General features: G+C 37.2%; 1 protein-coding gene across 2 annotated transcripts in view; it reads right to left on the minus strand.

Annotated features, from left to right (window-relative positions):
- The window catches only part of LOC121374084 (unconventional myosin-XVI-like), a 181,963-nt gene extending 160,917 nt beyond the window's left edge, over positions 1 to 21,046 (minus strand). The window contains exons 1-10 of one of the 2 annotated variants that reach the window (XM_041501004.1): positions 20,726 to 21,046; positions 14,986 to 15,254; positions 12,331 to 12,401; positions 11,500 to 11,752; positions 10,006 to 10,130; positions 6,241 to 6,366; positions 3,673 to 3,896; positions 3,335 to 3,506; positions 1,583 to 1,693; positions 290 to 355 (exon numbers count right to left, since the gene is read on the minus strand). In XM_041501004.1, the coding sequence (XP_041356938.1) occupies positions 290 to 355; positions 1,583 to 1,693; positions 3,335 to 3,506; positions 3,673 to 3,896; positions 6,241 to 6,366; positions 10,006 to 10,130; positions 11,500 to 11,752; positions 12,331 to 12,401; positions 14,986 to 15,214 (1,377 nt within the window). In that variant the 5' untranslated portion in view covers positions 15,215 to 15,254; positions 20,726 to 21,046. Of the gene's footprint in view, positions 1 to 289; positions 356 to 1,582; positions 1,694 to 3,334; positions 3,507 to 3,672; positions 3,897 to 6,240; positions 6,367 to 10,005; positions 10,131 to 11,499; positions 11,753 to 12,330; positions 12,402 to 14,985; positions 15,585 to 20,725 lie in introns of those variants that run through there. The other variant, XM_041501012.1, reaches the window with a different exon arrangement.
- Between the last annotated feature and the right edge of the window lie 495 nt (positions 21,047 to 21,541).

Below are 21,541 nucleotides of genomic sequence, written 5' to 3' on the forward strand. Positions count from 1 at the left end.
TGTAACAGAACATGAGAAAGCTATACATAAAATTTCAGCTCAGTATCTTGAGGCATTGTAAAAAATAAATGTCCAGAGAACAAATTTTCATACCTCCAAAGTTCAATATCTCAAGGTATTCTGAAGAAAAAACATCCAACAAATTGTATGTGGGACAGACGGATGGACACACACACACAGATTGATCAACAGACATACAGACAGACAGACAGAAGATGGAGATGAAACCTATAGTCCCCTCTGGTTGGATTGGTAGGGGACTAATAAACTATAATTAACTAAAACGTACCGACTTGGAATAGATGGGCATTGCCTGGTATGGATTCAGAGCTATGAGTATGTCTCCAATGTTCGTCTGAAAAATAAATAATTAAATTACCTAACATTTGGTCTTGTTATCTAGCTTATTATCCACATAGCTCACAATAAACGGTGTTGTAGTAGGCCTTGTAAAACACGTCAATAATGTGCTTTCTACTAAATTCAATAACTTTTCAAACACCACACTCAAAATTCATTTATATTTATAGCACTCCCTGAAATTCAAGCACTTTTCCAGCATCGCCTTCAAATAAAAACATTATTCTAGAACCACCCTCAAATTCACACACTTTTATTAAAGTTTCGCCCTAAAATTCAAGCACTTTTTAAGCACCAAATTGACATTGAAGCACTTTTCAAAAAACCCTCCTCGAATTTACATATTTTTCTAGAACCACCCTCAAATTCAAGCATGTTTTAAAGCACGCCTCTGAAATTCAAACATTTTCAAGCACCATTCAGAAATTCAGACTAGTTCAAGGAGAGTAATTTAAAGCATGTGAATTTATATTATATCAATATGGTAATATCTTCAACAGCTCCCCATAATCTGAGTTACGGGAGCAATTAATCACTCCCCTCAGGGTTTTTATGGTGAGGTCTGAATAATACATTCTTAACTTACATAAATTAGATTCCGGTTGTATCTGTCTAACAAGGTGTCCACTATGAGTTTCTAGATAATACAGTCACTGTCCTAACTTACATAAATTAGATTCCGGTTGTATCTGTCTAACAAGGTGTCCACTATGAATTTCTAGATAATACAGTCACTGTCCTAACTTACATAAATTAGATTCCGGTTGTATCTGTCTAACAAGGTGTCCACTATGCGTTTCTAGACAATACAGTGACTGTCTTGACTTACATAAATTAGATTCCGGTTGTATCTAACAAGGTGTCCACTATGAGTTTCTAGATAATACAGTCACTGTCCTAAGTTACATAAATTAGATTCCGGTTGTATCTGTCTAACAAGGTGTCCACTATGCGTTTCTAGACAATACAGTGACTGTCTTGACTTACATAAATTAGATTCCGGTTGTATCTAACAAGGTGTCCACTATGAGTTTCTAGATAATACAGTCACTGTCCTAACTTACATAAATTAGATTCCGGTTGTATCTGTCTAACAAGGTGTCCACTATGCGTTTCTAGACAATACAGTGACTGTCTTGACTTACATAAATTAGATTCCGGTTGTATCTAACAAGGTGTCCACTATGTGTTTCTAGATAATACAGTGACTGTCTTGACTTACATAAATTAGATTCCGGTTGTATCTGTCTAACAGTGTGTCCACTATGAGTTTCTGGGTGATATCAGAGAAACTTGTCAAGTCATCATCACTTGACACGCTTGGAAGAGATGCCTATAAAGAGAGAAAACATTTCAGTTGCAAACAGAAAGTATGGAGCATAAGCTTTATACAATGTATGTATCTTGGCAATCTTCTACACGAAATAACACATAGATAATCTATAAAATATACCATAAGCTTTATACAATGTATGTATCGTGGCAATCTTCTACACGAAATAACACATAGATAATCTATAAAATATACCATAAGCTTTATACAATGTATGTATCTTGGCAATCTTCTACACGAAATAACACATAGATAATCTATAAAATATACCATAAGCTTTATACAATGTATGTATCTTGGCAATCTTCTACACGAAATAACACATAGATAATCTATAAAATATACCATAAGCTTTATACAATGTATGTATCTTGGCAATCTTCTACACGAAATAACACATAGATAATCTATAAAATATACCATAAGCTTTATACAATGTATGTATCTTGGCAATCTTCTACACGAAATAACACATAGATAATCTATAAAATATACCATAAGCTTTATACAATGTATGTATCTTGGCAATCTTCTACACGAAATAACACATAGATAATCTATAAAATATACCATAAGCTTTATACAATGTATGTATCTTGGCAATCTTCTACACGAAATAACACATAGATAATCTATAAAATATACCATTTGATTTTCACCTAAATTATCCAATACAATATAATATCTAATAGTTAAAGATTGTTTTGCTTAAAAACACGAATAAGGACATAAATTACATGTATTATCTAACAGAGAAAGGAAAGAAAAACTTGTTTGATGACACTTAGTTATTAACCTTCTGAGTACTGCAGGCAAGATATCTCGCCCGACGTCACATCAGTCGACATACTGTACACTGTATACAGTGCATTCTCTAATTCATATTCCCAGCCGTTTTGAACACGACACTCACCGGAAATGATTTAGTAACAGGAAACAAAAGACAACTTGGCTTCCTGTGTCTTTAAAATTAGATTTTTCACTGTAAAATGGCTTGAAATTTTGAGTTCAAAAAGTGGTTTTCGGCAAGTATTTTCGCTTGACAACAATGGCGGCACGTCGCAGTCATTTTCAGGGATCGATAGCTGATTGTGACTGCTATTTTGATAATAAATTTGATCATTTTATTAACCACGAAAATCATGATATATTGGAATATGAATCGTAGTTTGTTTTTTGTTTTTAATTCTGGTCAGGAAGCCACTGTTATTGGGAATAATGGACATAAATACTGGACAGCTGGCCACAAATGCCCGTAAGTAAACGCGACTTCTTTTTTTTTCCTAATTTTAATCAACAATAACTGATCTAAAATAACATAAAAATTTGAAAAATACACGAAAATAATATTTACCGATTCAAATATGAACTTTATTTTAGGTATTTATAAAACATTTAAGTGAATATATGTGAGTAAAAATTACAAACTTGTACCCACTCCACATGATTTTTGTCAAAAATTAATTCAGTAGTCTAAAGGTTAAACTATGGCTAATTGTGTTTAAAAACTAGTTTGCATTCACAATGTCTTCAGTGTTACTTGATCAACTATCTTCTTTACAAAGTATTATCTGGCTTTTTGTGTCTAACATATGGTCTAGTAAAAACAAGTCTGCATTTACGATGCCTTCAAGATCTTACATTGCTTTCATCGGATGCTTTCCATATGGTTGACAAGTAGACATCATCATCAGCATCATCGTCAGAATCCCCCTCCTCCCACCGTGGTTCATCCGATCCAGTTTCCAGCTTGTATCGCATCTCAGTCTCTATCAGCAGCTCTGTCTTCGACAACGACAGATTTGATGGATGTCTGAAACAAATTAGGTTAGACAGGTGTCTAAAACAAAGGCTATGATAATGTAGCCTGGTTGGAATGGAAACATCTTACACTGCTATGATAATGTAGCCTGGTTGGAATGGGAAATATCTTACACGGCTATGATAATGTAGCCTGGTTGGAATGGGAAATGTCTTACACTGCTTTGCTGACAACGGCCTCTCCGTCAGACTCGATCCCGTCATCATCTATTGTGTCGTACAGCACCTCGGGGACGGCCTCCGTCTTCGTCTTCTTTCTCCTCCAGTCTAAGATAACCTTCTTGATGTCGTCCGTCCCAGCGATCTCTACGGCCCGCCGACCATGTCGGTCAACAACATCCGCGTCAGCGTTCGCCTTCAGCAACATCACCACAACTTTACCCTAAACACAAAAATCTCAGTGATATAATCTGTAATATTACCACAACCTTACCCTAAACATGAAAATATCATTAATATAATCTGTAATATCACAACAAGCTTACCCTAAAAATAAACAAAATAAAAATCTCAGTAACATCATCACAACCTTACCCTAAACATGAAAATCTCAGCAACATCACCACAACCTTACCTTAAACATGAAAATCTCAGCAACATCACCACAACCTTACCCTAAACATGAAAAGCTCAGTAACATCACCACAACCGTACCAGGGCTCGCGCTGTCAGTAGCCAAATTAGCCATTGGCTAATTTTTACAAAAAATGGCTAATAAAATTTGCAAGTGGCTAAAATTTTGGCTAAGCCATTTTCTGTCTTCTGATGTCAACAAACTGTTACATAATGTATCCGACACTCAAACATAATAATAATACCAAATATTCAATTAGCGTAGGCCTAATAGCGATCTCGCGACCAGTAAAAAGAAATGGATGTCATCCAGAATACAGTGTGGGCCTAATGAAGTTTGCTTATTTTAATAATCACGGTTATTAATTTTAACGGCATGCATTCAACATGTATAAAATCAAAGTCTGTAACTTGTTAGTTTAACTTTGTAAAGTCTTTGAACCAAAGTAATAAAAACAGACAGACAAATATGTCAATTTGAATACACATGCCAGTTCAGGGCCGAAAGACATGTAGGCTATCCAAAGGGCTGAGTTCAGCCACACCGAGCAAAAGGAAAACACTCGCTAGACTGGTTTGTGCGCTTCACGTTAAACCAAATGGACACGACGGACACCAATCAAATAGTTCGCGAACGTTAGGAAGAACGTTCGTTGGCTGAACTGAGGACAGCTCTCGGCACAAATACGTCACGCTTCAGAGTCAGCTGACACCCACGTGTCAAGAGACATTGTTGTGGACATTAAACAATACGATTACAAAGGAGTAAATCTTGGATATGAATTTGTACAAAAACAATAGTTGTTTGTTTGTCTTTGTTAATTTCGTACCCATGGTAGAGAGCACGCATGCAGATCGCAGGAAATGAACATGCGGTATTTATACAAATTGCAGTTAAACATACACTGAATAAAATTAGTTTACAATAATGATATTTGTTAGATATAGATTTGTAAGATTGTGAGGTGAAATTTAATAAGTTAGCTGGATTTTAAAAAGACCGTAAATTGTTTTGTTTTTTATTAATATTTCTTTAATAAATGGAATATATAAGTCAGCATTCTTTTACAAGCAGAAATCACAAGCATTTAACACGACGCTGAAATCAACAGCAACAACATGGTGCAAATTATGAAATTGTTAGGGGTGGGGAATTGATGGGTCACTTAAAAAAAAAAAAAAAACATTCTAACATAAAGATAGCTATTTCAAGAAAATAATGAGCTCTATGTTAAAAAAAAAAAAACCTCTCAAGTTTTTTATTTGGGGTAAAAAAGGAAGAAAGAAAAAATAACACCCTCCATAAACATTCACCCACCCACATATTTCTGTATGTTTGTTAATTTAATGTCATATGCCTTAGAAGTGGAGGCAGGTGTACGGGGTGAACTCCCCCAACAGCTGAAAAATCAAAGTAATATATTAACTGCCCCTACCCCCATTGCTGTCTTTGATTTTGATCAGGTAATACGGTTTTGTTATTCAGATTTATTCCAGTTTGTACACAATTAGCTGAAAAAGATGCATTTTCATATTCATATATAAATACTCTATACAGTACTAGGTAAAACAATTTTGGCTAAAGCATTTTAAATATGGCTAATAAAAATTCCATTTGGCTAATATTTTGTCTACAGGTATTTTTGATCCAGGGTGAGCCCTGCTTACCCTAAACACGAAAAGCTCAGTAACATCACCACAACCTTACCCTAAACACGAAAATCTCAGTAACATCACCACAACCTTACCCTAAACATGAAAATCTCAGTAACGTACATCACCACAACCTTACCCTAAACATGAAAATCTCAGTAACATCACCACAACCTTATCCTAAACATGAAAATCTCATTAAAATAATCTGTAACATCACCACAACCTTATTCTAAAAATTGCCATTATTGAAATATCAATTTTGTGTGGTTGAATTACTGTGATCAGTAAAGCTCCTCAACGACTGCAAAATGTATACATCTGGTGTACATTATCTGTCAGTATTTAACATTTGAGTCATAATTATTTCCTGAAAAAGTCACTTTTTAATAAATTGCCATAGGCAGGCTCAAAATTGCCATTTCACCCTCAGAATTTTTTTTTTTAAATTAATGTGGACAACACATTCTTAATTTCGATCGTGTAGACATACTTCTTACCTGACTAAACTTTGCTGCCACATGAAGAGGTGTCCAGCCGTTGTTGTCGACAGCATTGACCGATACGTTATTGTTGATGAGAAGCTTGACCAACTTCCTGTACCCATTAGCACTGGCAATATGCAGCTGAAATAGTCACATAGACATTTCAAACTTGACCACCTTCCGGTACCCATTAGCACTGGCAATATGCAGCTGAAATAGTCACATAGACATTTCAAACTTGACCAACTTCCTGTACCCATTAGCACTGGCAATATGCAACTGAAACAGTCACATAGACATTTCAAACTTGACCACCTTCCGGTACCCATTAGCACTGGCAATATGCAGCTGAAACAGTCACATAGACATTTCAAACTTGACCCCCTTCCGGTACCCATTAGCACTGGCAATATGCAGCTGAAACGGTCACATAGACATTTCAAACTTTACCACCTTCCGGTACCCATTAGCACTGGCAATATGCAGCTGAAACAGTCATATAGACATTTCAAAGTGCGTGGATAACTTTTTAACTTTAGCAAAACATGTATATAATGCATAATAATAGATATATTTTAAAACACTGGCATAAACCAGAACGGGACTGTGGGGGCAATGTGGTTGGCCCCCTCCCAATGTAAAATCCTGACTATGCCAGTGTTTTAAAGTGCCAGTATAACTGTTTAACTTTAGCAAAATATCAGACTTGAACACAAGGCTAAATAAATAGTAACATAATTTTTACTTTTCAACAATAGCAATACATGCAGCCAAAATAGTACAATAAATACTTTAAAATGCCAATATCACAATCTTGCAATACAGTGTCATGTTTGTAAAACAGTAATCTAAATATTTTAATGTGTCGTATCACTTCTTAATGTTGATGATATCAAGACTCGAAACGGCCTGTCGCCAGGTCGCCAAATCGACCAATGTCCCCTTTGGGCGACTTAAATATAAAACAAATAATGGCATTAGTCGCCCAAATAATATTATGTGGGCGATCTTCTTTAAAGCTATAACCTATGAGCCACTATTAATATTTGTATTCCACATTAAAATCATGCTCGTGGTTCTCTTACCATACTTTGCCAACATCCATTATTATGTTTTGGGCCACCATATTTTTTGGTGAGTTGCAAGCCCTGTGATATATACTACTCAAAAGAATTTAAGGGTCAAAAATTTATAACCAAATAAGTTTCAGAGTGTATTAGATTGATGATGTAAACTACACCAACATTTTTATTTATTGTTCCATATTTACAAAAAAAAACAAATAAACGTCACTGTATACAAGAAAGTCACATGACATGCTGTCAAAGTTGAAGGTTGTCAAACATGGATTTTACACATTAGAACATTCGTTTAATAGTGTGTGAATCCACCCCTGGCGCGAATACACTCGACACATCGTTGCCTCATGCTGTTGATCAGACGTCTGAAGAACTCTTGGGGAATGGCCTGCCACTCTGCCATAAGAAGTTGACCCAGATCATGAAGGTTGGCCGGAGGGGCATGGATGGTTATCCCGAACTCTCCTGCCTAATTCGTCCCAGGCGTGCTCTATTGGGGCCAAGTCAGGCAAATATGCTGGCCAATCCATCCTGGCGATACCTTGTTGTCTAAGAAAGTCCGTTACCACCCTGGCGCGGTGGGGTCTGGCATTGTCATCCTGCAGAACTGCTCCGCCGCCAATCTGCTGAAGGCCTGGGAGAACCAACGGCCGGATAATCTCATTCAGTTAGCGGATTCCATTCAGATTGCCATTCACCACATAGAGGGGGGTCCTGTGGTGGATAGAGATGCCGCCCCACACCATGACGCTGCCACCACCGAACCGGTGACGTTGTCTAACGTTAACATCAGCGAAGCGCTCCCCAGGACATCTGTAGACACGAACCCGACCGTCATTGAACTGGAGACTAAACCTGGACTCATCAGTGAACATCACTCGACCCCACTGAACACGTTGCCACCGCAGATGAAGTGTGCACCAGTGACATCTGGCCGTTCTGTGACGTGGTAGGAGTGGTGGTCGAACAGCCTGGCGACGGCAGCGTAGATTATTGGCTCTCAGACGATTGCGTATGGTTTTATCAGACACTCGAGTTCCAGTCGCAGTCCGCAGATTGTCACGTAATCGGCGTGCAGTGGTTGTGCGTTGACGTAGAGCCATATTGGTGATGTAGCGGTCCTCTCTATTTGTAGTGCTTCGGGGTCTTCCCGAACGTGGACGATTTCGAACAGAATTCGTTGCTTGGTACCGTTGCCACAGTCGGCCAACGACACTCTGACTGACACCAAGTCTCAGAGCAACATTTCTTTGCGTATTGCCATCCTGAAGCCAAGCAATAGCCCTTCCTTGATCTTCGATAGTCAGTTGAAGTCGTACCATTGTCGAATTTGGAGTGTGCACCGTACACGAACGCAAGCTCCAATTATACGGAAATTCAGCATTGGGAACATGGAATACACGTGCAAAGCGTGCAAATGAAGCGCTTTGTGAAAAAGCAAGTTATGGCACTTAGCAGACCTTTCGCTTTCGCCCTAATTTACGTGCAAATGTAAGCATGTTTTCGCCATTAGAACTAGTCGACAGTGTCAATGACAGTGGATTTTAATTCATTTATGGGTTGCTTAGACCCACTTTCGTCAAAATGGAACAATACCATGCGTGACATTATGGTCTAGCTAATATAATTGACATTCAGAAAATAATGTCGAAAATATCGTCTGACCCTTAAATTCTTTTGAGTAGTATATATACATAAATGTTGCTACAACAGTAATACAAATATTTTAAAGTGAAAATATCACTTTTTAACAGTCTAGCAATACATATTCATGAAACGGTAATATAGCTACAAGAGTAATATAAATATTTTAAAGTGAAAATACCACTTTTTAACAGTCTAGTAATACATATTCATGAAACGGTAATATAGCTACAACAGTAATATAAATATTTTAAAGTGAAAATATCACTTTTTAACAGTCTAGCAATACATATTCATGAAACGGTAATATAGCTACAACAGTAATATAAATATTTTAAAGTACCAGTATCACTTTTAACTTCAGCAATACATGTAGCTTTAACAGTAATATTTTAAACTGCCAATAACAATTGTTTAACTCCAGCAATACATGTAGCTTTAACAGTAATATTTTAAACTGCCAATAACAACTGTTTATCTCCACCAATACATGTAGCATTAACAGTAATATTTTAAACTGCCAATAACAACTGTTTAATTCCACCAATACATGTAGCATTAACAGTAATATTTTAAACTGCCAATAACAACTGTTTAACTCCACCAATACATGTAGCATTAACAGTAATATTTTAAACTGCCAATAACAATTGTTTAACTCCACCAATACACGTAGCTTTAACAGTAATATTTTAAACTGCCAATAACAATTGTTTAACTCCACCAATACACGTAGCATTAACAGTAATATTTTAAACTGCCAATAACAAGTGTTTAACTCCACCAATACACGTAGCATTAACAGTAATATTTTAAACTGCCAATAACAACTGTTTAACTCCACCAATACATGTAGCTTTAACAGTAATATTTTAAACTGCCAATAACAACTGTTTAACTCTACCAATACATGTAGCTTTAACAGTAATATTTTAAACTGCCAATAACAATTGTTTAACTACAGCAATACATGTAGCTGAAATAGAAAAAATAGTAATTTAAAGTATCTTTTTTTATAAACTGAAAAAGACAAAAATGAGTGTTAATATATATTCACCCATGTAACTCCATCGTGCAGTGGTGTGTTGATGTTCACTTTGTCGGCTAAACACTGCTTGACGGCCGACATCACCTCTTTACATCGCTGAAGTCGGATTCCAGTGAGAGTAGCAGAGTCAAGTCCTACAAAATAAAAATATCTTTGATCAGTTACTGTAAACTGGCGAAAAAATGCATGCATATAAATTCTGCATTGTTCACGCCCAACTTCAAGTTGCAAAATTAATATGGTTGCACTATTTTCAATACAAATACACACTGCAGATAGCAATGATAATTTACAAAATTTAAATATCACACACAAGCGTGAGTATTCAAAGCGGAAAACGTTTTGCAATATTAATCCAGTTTGCAGGAGTTAAGAGTTTAGTATTTGCTATGAGAAAAATCAAGGTGAACTGAAGATCACTCTCCAGAGATGGTGTCAGGCTAATCACATGAAGGTTCAAATAAAATGTATTAATTCTTTTATTTAAGGCGAGTAATTTACAGCTCTCCTAAAGCTTTTAAGGTGAGTGTGGAGGAGAGCGGGAGTGATTACTCACCTTCCTGGTGAAGACTGGAGTGTATCTGAAAACTGTAAACTAGGTGACATGATTGTGTATATACAGGATACTCCCCAAGTGTCTTGTGGTATCATAATTTATCCTCATGACAAATTATATCATCACAAGACACGAGGGGGTATTCTTTTTATCATCCATTATCATTCTTTTCATTTGCGACAATCATAAACTATGTCAGTAATGTGGGTTGAATGTAACTACATGTGTATATTTGGCAGCAGTAGACTCGTTAACTAGCAGAACGCCAGTGGCGTGACGTCACTAATGATAGATTGTGCGCTGAAACATACACAGTGACGTAACAAAAGAAGCGATATCTCCTAGGAGAATGTCGCAGGAGATATCGCAAATTATAGTGCCAGCGATATCTCCTACAGAAGCCTTTAATGGATGATAATTAGGTATATGCGTTGTAATTATTTATATTTGTACTCGTATTTGAAATTCCGGTAAATCTGATGTCTGTAGGGACTGGTGTGTCGGAGATGTAGGGACTGGTGTGTCGGAGATGTAGGGACTGGTGTGTCGGGGATGTAGGGACTGGTGTGTCGGAGATGTAGGGACTGGTGTGTCGGGGATGTAGGGACTGGTGTGTCTGGGATGTAGGGACTGGTGTGTTGGAGATGTAGGGACTGGTGTGTCGGAGATGTGGGGACTGGTGTGTCAGAGATGTAGGGACTGGTGTGTCTGAGATGTAGAGACTGGTGTGTCGGAGATGTAGGGACAGGTGTGTTGGGCATGTAGGGACTGGTGTGTCGGAGATGTAGGGACTGGTGTGTCGGGGATGTATGGACTGGTGTCGGGGATGTAGGGACTGGTGCGTCGGGGATGTAGGCACTGGTGCGTCGGGGATGTAGGGACCGATGTGTCGGGGATGTAGGGACTGGTGTGTCGGGGATGTAGAGACTGGTGCGTCAGGGATGTACCTTTCTCATTCTGGTAAGATGACATCACATCCCACGTGTCACTGTTTGGTGTTGTGTGGTCGATGGCGAAGTTTCCATCGATGTCAACCATCGTGAAGTCGGCACCATTCTGCAACAGCAGCAGCACCATCTCGGTGTTGTCTTGGTAACAAGCCACATGCAACGGTGTCCACCAATCGTCATCCACTGCATTAACATCTGCTCCCTGACCAATCAGCTGCTCTGCTATTGTCACATGACCTTCAGAACAACACTGGAAGTAGAGGAATTTTTTACATTTTAATGACATCACTGGAGCACATTGATAAATTATTCACTGGCCACTGGATGTCAAACACTTGGTAATTTGACAGTCTTCAGAAGATTTCCTATTAGCAGCAAGGGAGAGCACATGCCATGGCCTTAGACAAAATACCAGTGGGGCACTAGTTGCAGTGAATATTTTGTTTTCAAAATTTCGATTAGTGACAATTACCAACCAACTGAAAATTTATTAACTACTATTATATATATTGATTAGCAACTACTAATTAACATTTTAAAATTGTGCAGCGATCTCTAAAAATTGCAAATAACAAATCACAATGTCATACTGAACAAAATGTTCTCCTAGTTGGGATGGCAAAACACTGAAGGATCCATCTAGGGGGTTCAATCCTATGACCAAAGCATCTCAAGCATGTGCTCCACCAAATGAGAACAATCAAACCTGTGCTAAATCCCGCTCCCAAGTCTCTAAGACATGCAACCATCCTGATGTCAAGGAATGGACACTGTGGGGGTGATGGTGTTCCAGTAAATAAACATATCACTGAACATTACATGACGTACCTTGTGCAGAAGACTTGTATTGTTTCCAGTCTTTATATTTACATCAGCACAATTACGCAGCAGCTGAACAGCTGAAATAACAAGTGGTATTAATTAAAATATGTATATCACCTTTCAAGATAACATTATATTTCCCTAATACTACAAATAACAAGCAGTTTCAAATGTATATGTACCTGTATTACACCCTTCAATACTGAATTTAACATATGGTATTGAGTGACAGATCTATACATATACATATACATATACATATACATATACAGTGGACTCTGTCTAAACTGGACTCACTTCGTACCGTCGAAATACATGTAGTCCAGTTTACATAGAGGACCAGAGTCATGGTTCTTGAATGATCGACAACTCGCAATCAGCAATGACATTTGAACCCATGGATGGTTGGGAAACACAATCATACAAGTCAGACTTGCAATCGATTATTTTACAGACATAAACAAATATATCTAAAGGGACATTCCTGAGTTTGCTGCAATGTTTAAGATTTTATCCACTAACAGAGACTTTTTAACGATTGCAATTACATATCAAATATATTTTTCTGCATAAAATGTTAGTGGCTGCATATTAAATGTGTTTCTGGTCGTTCTAATATTTGTACTAGGTTAAATTTCATTTTATTTCCTAAAACATTATTTATTCGTACGTACGAAATTATTTGAATACAAAATTCAGAACTAACGTCCTACCGCAATAAGAGTAAACTTCACACGAATGTGATTACATTTTGTATTTGATCTTGCGACGGCGTCCTGATTACTTGACAATTGACGATCATTGTTCAACTAATTAAGCAGTCCGTCATTCAGTCAAATCCCAATCCGGTGTAGACAGAGGTAATTAATGCATGAACGGTTCTTTCGTTCTTGATTTTTAATCCGGAGTCCAGAGTAGACAGAGTACGGATTAAGCAGAGATTTATACCTAAGAGATAAACGGTAGTTGGACTGGGCTTTAGAAATGGACCGGTTTAAGCAGAGATCCGGATTACACAGAATCCGGTTTAGACAGAGTCCACTGTACATATACATATACATATACATATACATATACATATACATATACATATACACATACACATACACATACACATACACATACACATATACATATACATATATAAACATATATCCATATCCATATACATATATATTGGTATACCAATAATACTGAACATTACTAATACATTGTTATAACTTATTATAAGCAGACATTATTTCATCTATAAAGAACTCCAAACCACAAAAATAAATATCAACCATAATAAAAAGAAAATGAATATTTATTTAACAACACCTTAGCATATTTTAAACCATGGCTATTTTGGTGTTGACATTCTTCTCTGCATTTAAGCGCAATCTGATTAAAATTAGCTCTACTGGGTCTACCAGTAGATCTAACAGCATTGCGTGGACTCCCATGTCCAGGTGACATTTCATCTAGAAATAACAATTTAAATATCAACCAATTACACTTCGCCTTTTATAGCGTTATTCAGGAGCATACAAATTCTAAAAATACCGGGCGAGACTATTTATGCAATAGATAAACTTGTTGGTCTATTTCAACAATGAAAAAACAGGGGGAAAAGTGCAGTAATAAACTCTGGATTGTATACTAGTCGAACGAAAGGTCAACTGGACATGAGCTTCAACGGGCTGCTGTTAGATCCACATGTAATAGTGGAGCTAATTTTAATTACATTGCATTCAAGCGGCGTCTAACAGATGGTTATTTCTATCTCTGCTCAACTAAGTGACAGTGAGAGAAAGAGAGAGATACACATGTCGAGATAGAGTTAAAAGTTTTGTTTTGTTTAATAACATCACTATAATATTGATTTATTAATTCTTGGCCACTGAATGTCAAACATTTGGTAATTTTGACATACAGTCTTAGAGAGGAAACCTGTTATATTTTTCTATTAGTAGAAACCAAGGGATCTTTTATATGCACCAACCCACAGACAGGATAGCAAATACCACAACCTTTGATATACCAGTCATGGTGCACTTGCTGGAACGAGAAATAGGCCAATAGTCCAACCGACAGGAATTGATCCTAAACGGCCCACGCATCAGGCAAGCGTTTTACTAGATAGGCTACATCCTGCCCCAGAGAGAGAGAGAGAGAGAGAGAGAGAGAGAGAGAGAGAGAGAGAGAGAGAGAGAGAGAGAGAGAGAGAGAGAGAGAGAGAGAGAGAGACACAGAGAGAGAGAGAGAGAGAGAGAGAGAGAGAGAGAGAGAGAGAGAGAGACAGAGACAGAGAGAGAGAGAGAGAGAGAGAGAGAGAGAGAGAAAGAGAGAGAGAGCGAGAGACAGACAGAACTATCCTAAAGCATTCCAATGAGGGAGGGAGGGAGGGAGGGAGAGAGAGAGAGAGAGCGAGAGAGCGAGAGAGAGAGAGAGAGAGAGAGAGAGACAGACAGACACAGAGAGACAGACAGAGGGGGAGAGAGGGGGAAGACAGGGAGAGGGAGCGAGAGAGAGAGAAAGAGAGAGAGAGAAAGAGAGAGAGAGAGAGAGAGAGAAACAGACAGAACTATCCTAAAGCATTCCAATGAGTGTGGAGGGGAGCAGGAGTGATCATTCGACTTTCCAGGTTAGGATTACACAATGGTACAGTCTCCCACTCACCGTCTCTGTCGTTAAACTCTTCCACTGCAGTCTGGAGCAGGACCTCCATACTGAAGTGTGGGTGGGTGTTCTTCTTGTTCGGCTGCCGTCTTGCTACCACTTTGTTCAGTTCTTCTCTTGCGAGGAAATCCAGGTAATTTTCCACCTGTTTTTGGCGGATTTGTTTACACAGTTTAATGCGTTCCTGCTTGGGAACGCCAATAACGGAATCCAGACTTCCAAAACTCATTTTATTTCAGTTTGTTAAGTACTGTGATACATGTACAGATCTGAAAAAAATAATAATAACAATAATATACATAAACTGGATAAGAGAGGGGGGGGCATTCAATAATTATGTAACACACTCGGGGTGGGAAGGAGTATCACGGGTGGAGCTGGGTGGTATTGAAATTTGACGTTAAGTATCGGTATTGATATACTTTGGGTGATTTACCTCGGTATCGGTACTGTATTCGGTATTGACATTATACAATATCAAGCAGTATTTTCAGTATACTCAGCTTTAAATGCATACCTGAGTTAAGGTTCATCCACTAATTTTATGCAAATAAAATTAAATTCCATACACAAACTGGCCTTGGTGGTGTAGTGGTTATGCCAGTACCGGCTCCAACCCAGAGTGAGTGCACCACTAGGCTCAATGGGCGCATACACCGAGTTTCACCCACTTCACGGGTGCGATTATGGGTGTGTCTCCTGAGTGTATGAACCCACATGGGGGATGATTACCCAGCATGCACTGCAGGTTCCGTGTGCTCCGGGCTCGGGTAATACCAAGATAGCTCAACTGATAGCAAGTGTGGAGCATGGCCCTGTCGAGTAGTCCCATTCATCTCATCATCATCCATGTTTGTAATGTCCAACAAAAAATGTTCTTTGTTTCCTTATTAAATGTTTGTGGCATTTAAAAAAACAAAAAAAATTAAATTTAAAAAATAAATAAATTCCATACACAAGGCTCTCGTCTGATTTATACCCAACCCCTTTATTGCGTTCATCACCTATATATTGTTAGTGCTTTACTAAATGGCGGGAAACCAGGCATCGAAATAAGCATTGTGTCTGGTAACCCATTTACAGGTTACCACAAAATATAGCCTGGTAACCTATAGGTTACCACAACTATATGAAAGTTAGAATTATATTCCGGTTATCGGTACGACTAACGAAATCTGGAAGTAAATTTATCTAGTGGGCGATGCTTAAACGCAGATTGCCGAAATTGCTTTGCAATTGCACAAGTGCACACGAAAATCGGTGAAATTTTGTTCGAGAAAACGAAACGCGGAAGTAAATTCATCTAGTGGACACGGCTTAAATGTGGAATGACTATTACTGCTTGTAATTGCATATCGATGCAATTCCTTACCAGAAAATTAAATGCTGAAGTCCAGAATGCATTGCCTGGTTTACATTCGGAAACGAAACTACCGTTGTTGAACTTTTTGTCAAGAACGAAACACCAGTCTTGACTTTTCTTACATGTGGTAACCTCCCGGTAACCTGAACGACCGTTCTCGACTTATTTCGATGCCTGGGAAACCTTTTTCAATACCGAAATTTCAGTATTTTGAAATTTGCTTGGTACAGTAAATCGGTATTGACATGATACCGATACCAAACGGTGTATATATAATACTGCCAAGTTCTCTAATTCTGGGATGCATTATGAAATGCAAACCTCAGAATTCAGATCATCGTGCAACAGCAGATATTTAATAAAGTAAATACCCCATAATAATATATATAAAAAAATGCCATTACAAATCTTAGTATTACAAAATGGAGGAAGGTGTTATTCAATTTTCATTATAATAATCAGTGCTTCTAGATTTATAGTAGTGCCACTCCCACGGCTAGTGATATTCAATGTTGGGCTAGTAAATAACAACTATTGCCATGCCTAATGGCTAGAGAAAAAAAAGAAGTCAAATGTTACAGATTTTGTAAATATGAATGTCCTGTCCCCATCCCGAATGTTTGTATTTTTAAGTTCTATCTCCGTCTTTTGGTGACATATCTGATTATTACTATTACATGTATTTTATAAAGTAAAGTAGGTCTACTGAATTTTTAGTTGTGGCTAATAACTTGTTTAAATCACTGATCCCATGGCCAGTGGATTTTATAAACATTCTAGAATCCCTGTAATAATGTCTTGTTTAAATCACTGATCCCATGGCCAGTGGATTTTATAAACATTCTAGAATCCCTGTAATAATGTCTTTTTTAAATCACTGATCCCATGGCCAGTGGATTTTATAAACATTCTAGAATCCCTGTAATAATGTCTTGTTTAAATCACTGATCCCATGGCCAGTGGATTTTATAAACATTCTAGAACCCCTGTAATAATGTCTTTTTTAAATCACTGATCCCATGGCCAGTGGATTTTATAAACATTCTAGAATCCCTGTAATAATGTCTTGTTTAAATCACTGATCCCATGGCCAGTGGATTTTATAAACATTCTACAATCCCTGTAATAATGTCTTGTTTAAATCACTGATCCCATGGCCAGTGGATTTTATAAACATTCTACAATCCCTGTAATAATGTCTTGTTTAAATCACTGATCCCATGGCCAGTGGATTTTATAAACATTCTACAATCCCTGTAATAATGTCTTGTTTAAATCACTGATCCCATGGCCAGTGGATTTTATAAACATTCTAGAATCCCTGTAATAATGTCTTGTTTAAATCACTGATCCCATGGCCAGTGGATTTTATAAACATTCTAGAATCCCTGTAATAATGTCTTGTTTAAATCACTGATCCCATGGCCAGTGGATTTTATAAACATTCTAGAATCCCTGTAATAATGTCTTGTTTAAATCACTGATCCCATGGCCAGTGGATTTTATAAACATTCTAGAAACCCTGTAATAATGTCTTGTTTAAATCACTGATCCCATGGCCAGTGGATTTTATAAACATCCTAGAATCCCTGTAATAATGTCTTGTTTAAATCACTGATCCCATGGCCAGTGGATTTTATAAACATCCTAGAATCCCTGTAATAATGTCTTGTTTAAATCACTGATCCCATGGCCAGTGGATTTTATAAACATTCTACAATCCCTGTAATAATGTCTTGTTTAAATCACTGATCCCATGGCCAGTGGATTTTATAAACATTCTAGAATCCCTGTAATAATGTCTTGTTTAAATCACTGATCCCATGGCCAGTGGATTTTATAAACATTCTAGAATCCCTGTAATAATGTCTTGTTTAAATCACTGATCCCATGGCCAGTGGATTTTATAAACATTCTAGAATCCCTGTAATAATGTCTTGTTTAAATCACTGATCCCATGGCCAGTGGATTTTATAAACATTCTACAATCCCTGTAATAATGTCTTGTTTAAATCACTGATCCCATGGCCAGTGGATTTTATAAACATTCTACAATCCCTGTAATAATGTCTTGTTTAAATCACTGATCCCATGGCCAGTGGATTTTATAAACATTCCAGAATCCCTGTAATAATGTCTTGTTTAAATCACTGATCCCATGGCCAGTGGATTTTATAAACATTCTACAATCCCTGTAATAATGTCTTGTTTAAATCACTGATCCCATGGCCAGTGGATTTTATAAACATTCTACAATCCCTGTAATAATGTCTTGTTTAAATCACTGATCCCATGGCCAGTGGATTTTATAAACATCCTAGAATCCCTGTAATAATGTCTTGTTTAAATCACTGATCCCATGGCCAGTGGATTTTATAAACATTCTACAATCCCTGTAATAATGTCTTGTTTAAATCACTGATCCCATGGCCAGTGGATTTTATAAACATTCCAGAATCCCTGTAATAATGTCTTGTTTAAATCACTGATCCCATGGCCAGTGGATTTTATAAACATTCTACAATCCCTGTAATAATGTCTTGTTTAAATCACTGATCCCATGGCCAGTGGATTTTATAAACATTCTACAATCCCTGTAATAATGTCTTGTTTAAATCACTGATCCCATGGCCAGTGGATTTTATAAACATCCTAGAATCCCTGTAATAATGTCTTGTTTAAATCACTGATCCCATGGCCAGTGGATTTTATAAACATCCTAGAATCCCTGTAATAATGTCTTGTTTAAATCACTGATCCCATGGCCAGTGGATTTTATAAACATCCTAGAATCCCTGTAATAATGTCTTGTTTAAATCACTGATCCCATGGCCAGTGGATTTTATAAACATCCTAGAATCCCTGTAATAATGTCTTGTTTAAATCACTGATCCCATGGCCAGTGGATTTTATAAACATTCTACAATCCCTGTAATAATGTCTTTTTTAAATCACTGATCCCATGGCCAGTGGATTTTATAAACATTCTACAATCCCTGTAATAATGTCTTGTTTAAATCACTGATCCCATGGCCAGTGGATTTTATAAACATTCTACAATCCCTGTAATAATGTCTTGTTTAAATCACTGATCCCATGGCCAGTGGATTTTATAAACATTCTACAATCCCTGTAATAATGTCTTTTGGGATGATCCATGACACCTCTTTTTATTAAAAACTTCCCCTGCCTTTAATATTGAACACCTTTAATATTTGTATGTAGGCTGGTGGCTGCATGAGTATCACCTTTCAGAGAACATTTTATTTTTAACACCTTGATTAGCTTCCAGTTTATGGCAGCCCCACTCCCATGGCTAGTGATATTCAATGTTTAGCTAGTAAATAACTGCTCTTGCCATACCCGGCGGCTAGTGAAAAAAGTTGTCAAATGCTGCATTTAAGTTTATTTTCTAAAAATAAATATCCTACTCACCCCACAACTAAGAGTTTTGAAGCTCTATCTCCCTGCTAAAAAATGGGTTATGCAAACAATGCTTACGTGAGTGACGCATGAACGAAACTATCGCTCTCACAATCTTCAGAGGCCTGTGTTATACACTGACCACTTCTGAATGCAATATATCATAAATTCTCAGTAATTTTTAAACCCTGATCTACTGTATTTTATATTTCACACAATTTTTTTATATAAATAAACAAATAAATTTTAAAGAAAAAATTAATAAAATATATTGCTGATATTTTTATATCTCACAAAAATAAATAAATAAAAATGGACTAAATAATTATAATCTATTGAAATATACTGCTATGAAAAAATAAGGGATCACACAAATTGTACGGTACTAGACTTAAAAGTTAAAACAAAACCCTCTAATCTATAGCACTTGTCAGACAGTTACTGTGTTACTGGCAGTCAATTCAACACTACCACATTCAATCCCACATTACAACTCTGTATAAAATAGTTTGTTTGTTTTGTTTAACGACACCACTTGAGCACATTGGTTTATTAATCATCGGCTATTGGATGTCAAAACATTTGATAACTTTGACATAGGGTCCTCAAGAGGAAACCCACTACATGTTTCCATTAGCAGCATGGGATCTTGTATACGCTCCATCCCACAGACAGGACAGCACATACCACGGCCTTTGATATACCAGTACACTGGCTGGAACGAGAAATAGCCCAATGGGCCCACCAACGGGGATTGATCCCAAATCAACCTCGCATCAAGCTAGCGCTACGTCCCGCCCTTGTACAAACTAGAGACATTACTACGTTAGTGGTAAATTCAATTTAGTCTACACAGTTAAATGTGTTCTCTAATTTGTGTCCATCAGTATACCCGATATTCCGACGATCGCAGACACAAGTGAGATTGCACCCGAAATTAATAAACAAACGAACCTCGTTTCTTTTTCTGGAGAAGACTTAGAAGACGATTATATCATCGGAATAGAGCAGAAATTAGTAATTCAACAACGCTTCTAACTTGACACTTAATATACAGACATTATAATAAAACTTTCTTCACTTTCAGTCGAAAGTTTACACTTGTAAGTTGTAATTGTCAACTTCCTGTCTTTTTGACATTCCGAACGTCTGCTTGACCAATCCGTTTTTCTCCGAACATTAACGAAAGAATGCGACATCCAATCAAATCACAGAAGCACATCCATATGACCAAGTAGTCGACATTCGATACCAGACGTTCCCTTCCCATTCGATACCAACCTACGAGCGTTATATGTTCCGTGATATGTCGAAACGACTATCGTCCTTATTAAGACTACACCTGTACCTTTTTATTGCATTTGTATGGCTTTTGTGACGTCTATAAAACGATGACTTATCTAATATGTTTTCTATATTTATCAATAGATGAACACACAATGTCACGCACGCCTAGCTGGCTAAGCTGCTATAGTGAGGGATATCCGCATTCGATTGAATAATGTACCGTGTCAAAATACAATAACTAACTTACTAAGGCGTGTCGTTTGTCATGCCGAAATATTTAATAATTATGTAATGCTTTGAAACGTTTTTCCTTTCTACTTTTTTTTCGTGCCCATATCCAATTAAGGTTCAAGCACGCACATCTCGGCTTTTTGGGCTGTCCAGGACAGAGGGTTAGTGGTTAGTGAGAGAGAAGGTGTAGTGGTCTTGGTGTAGTGGAAACTCTCCCTGTTCAAGTAAATTTTCTTCTTTTTAAAAATATTT

Source organism: Gigantopelta aegis, chromosome 1 (genome assembly GCF_016097555.1).
Source record: "Gigantopelta aegis isolate Gae_Host chromosome 1, Gae_host_genome, whole genome shotgun sequence".
Classification (NCBI taxonomy): domain Eukaryota; kingdom Metazoa; phylum Mollusca; class Gastropoda; order Neomphalida; family Peltospiridae; genus Gigantopelta; species Gigantopelta aegis.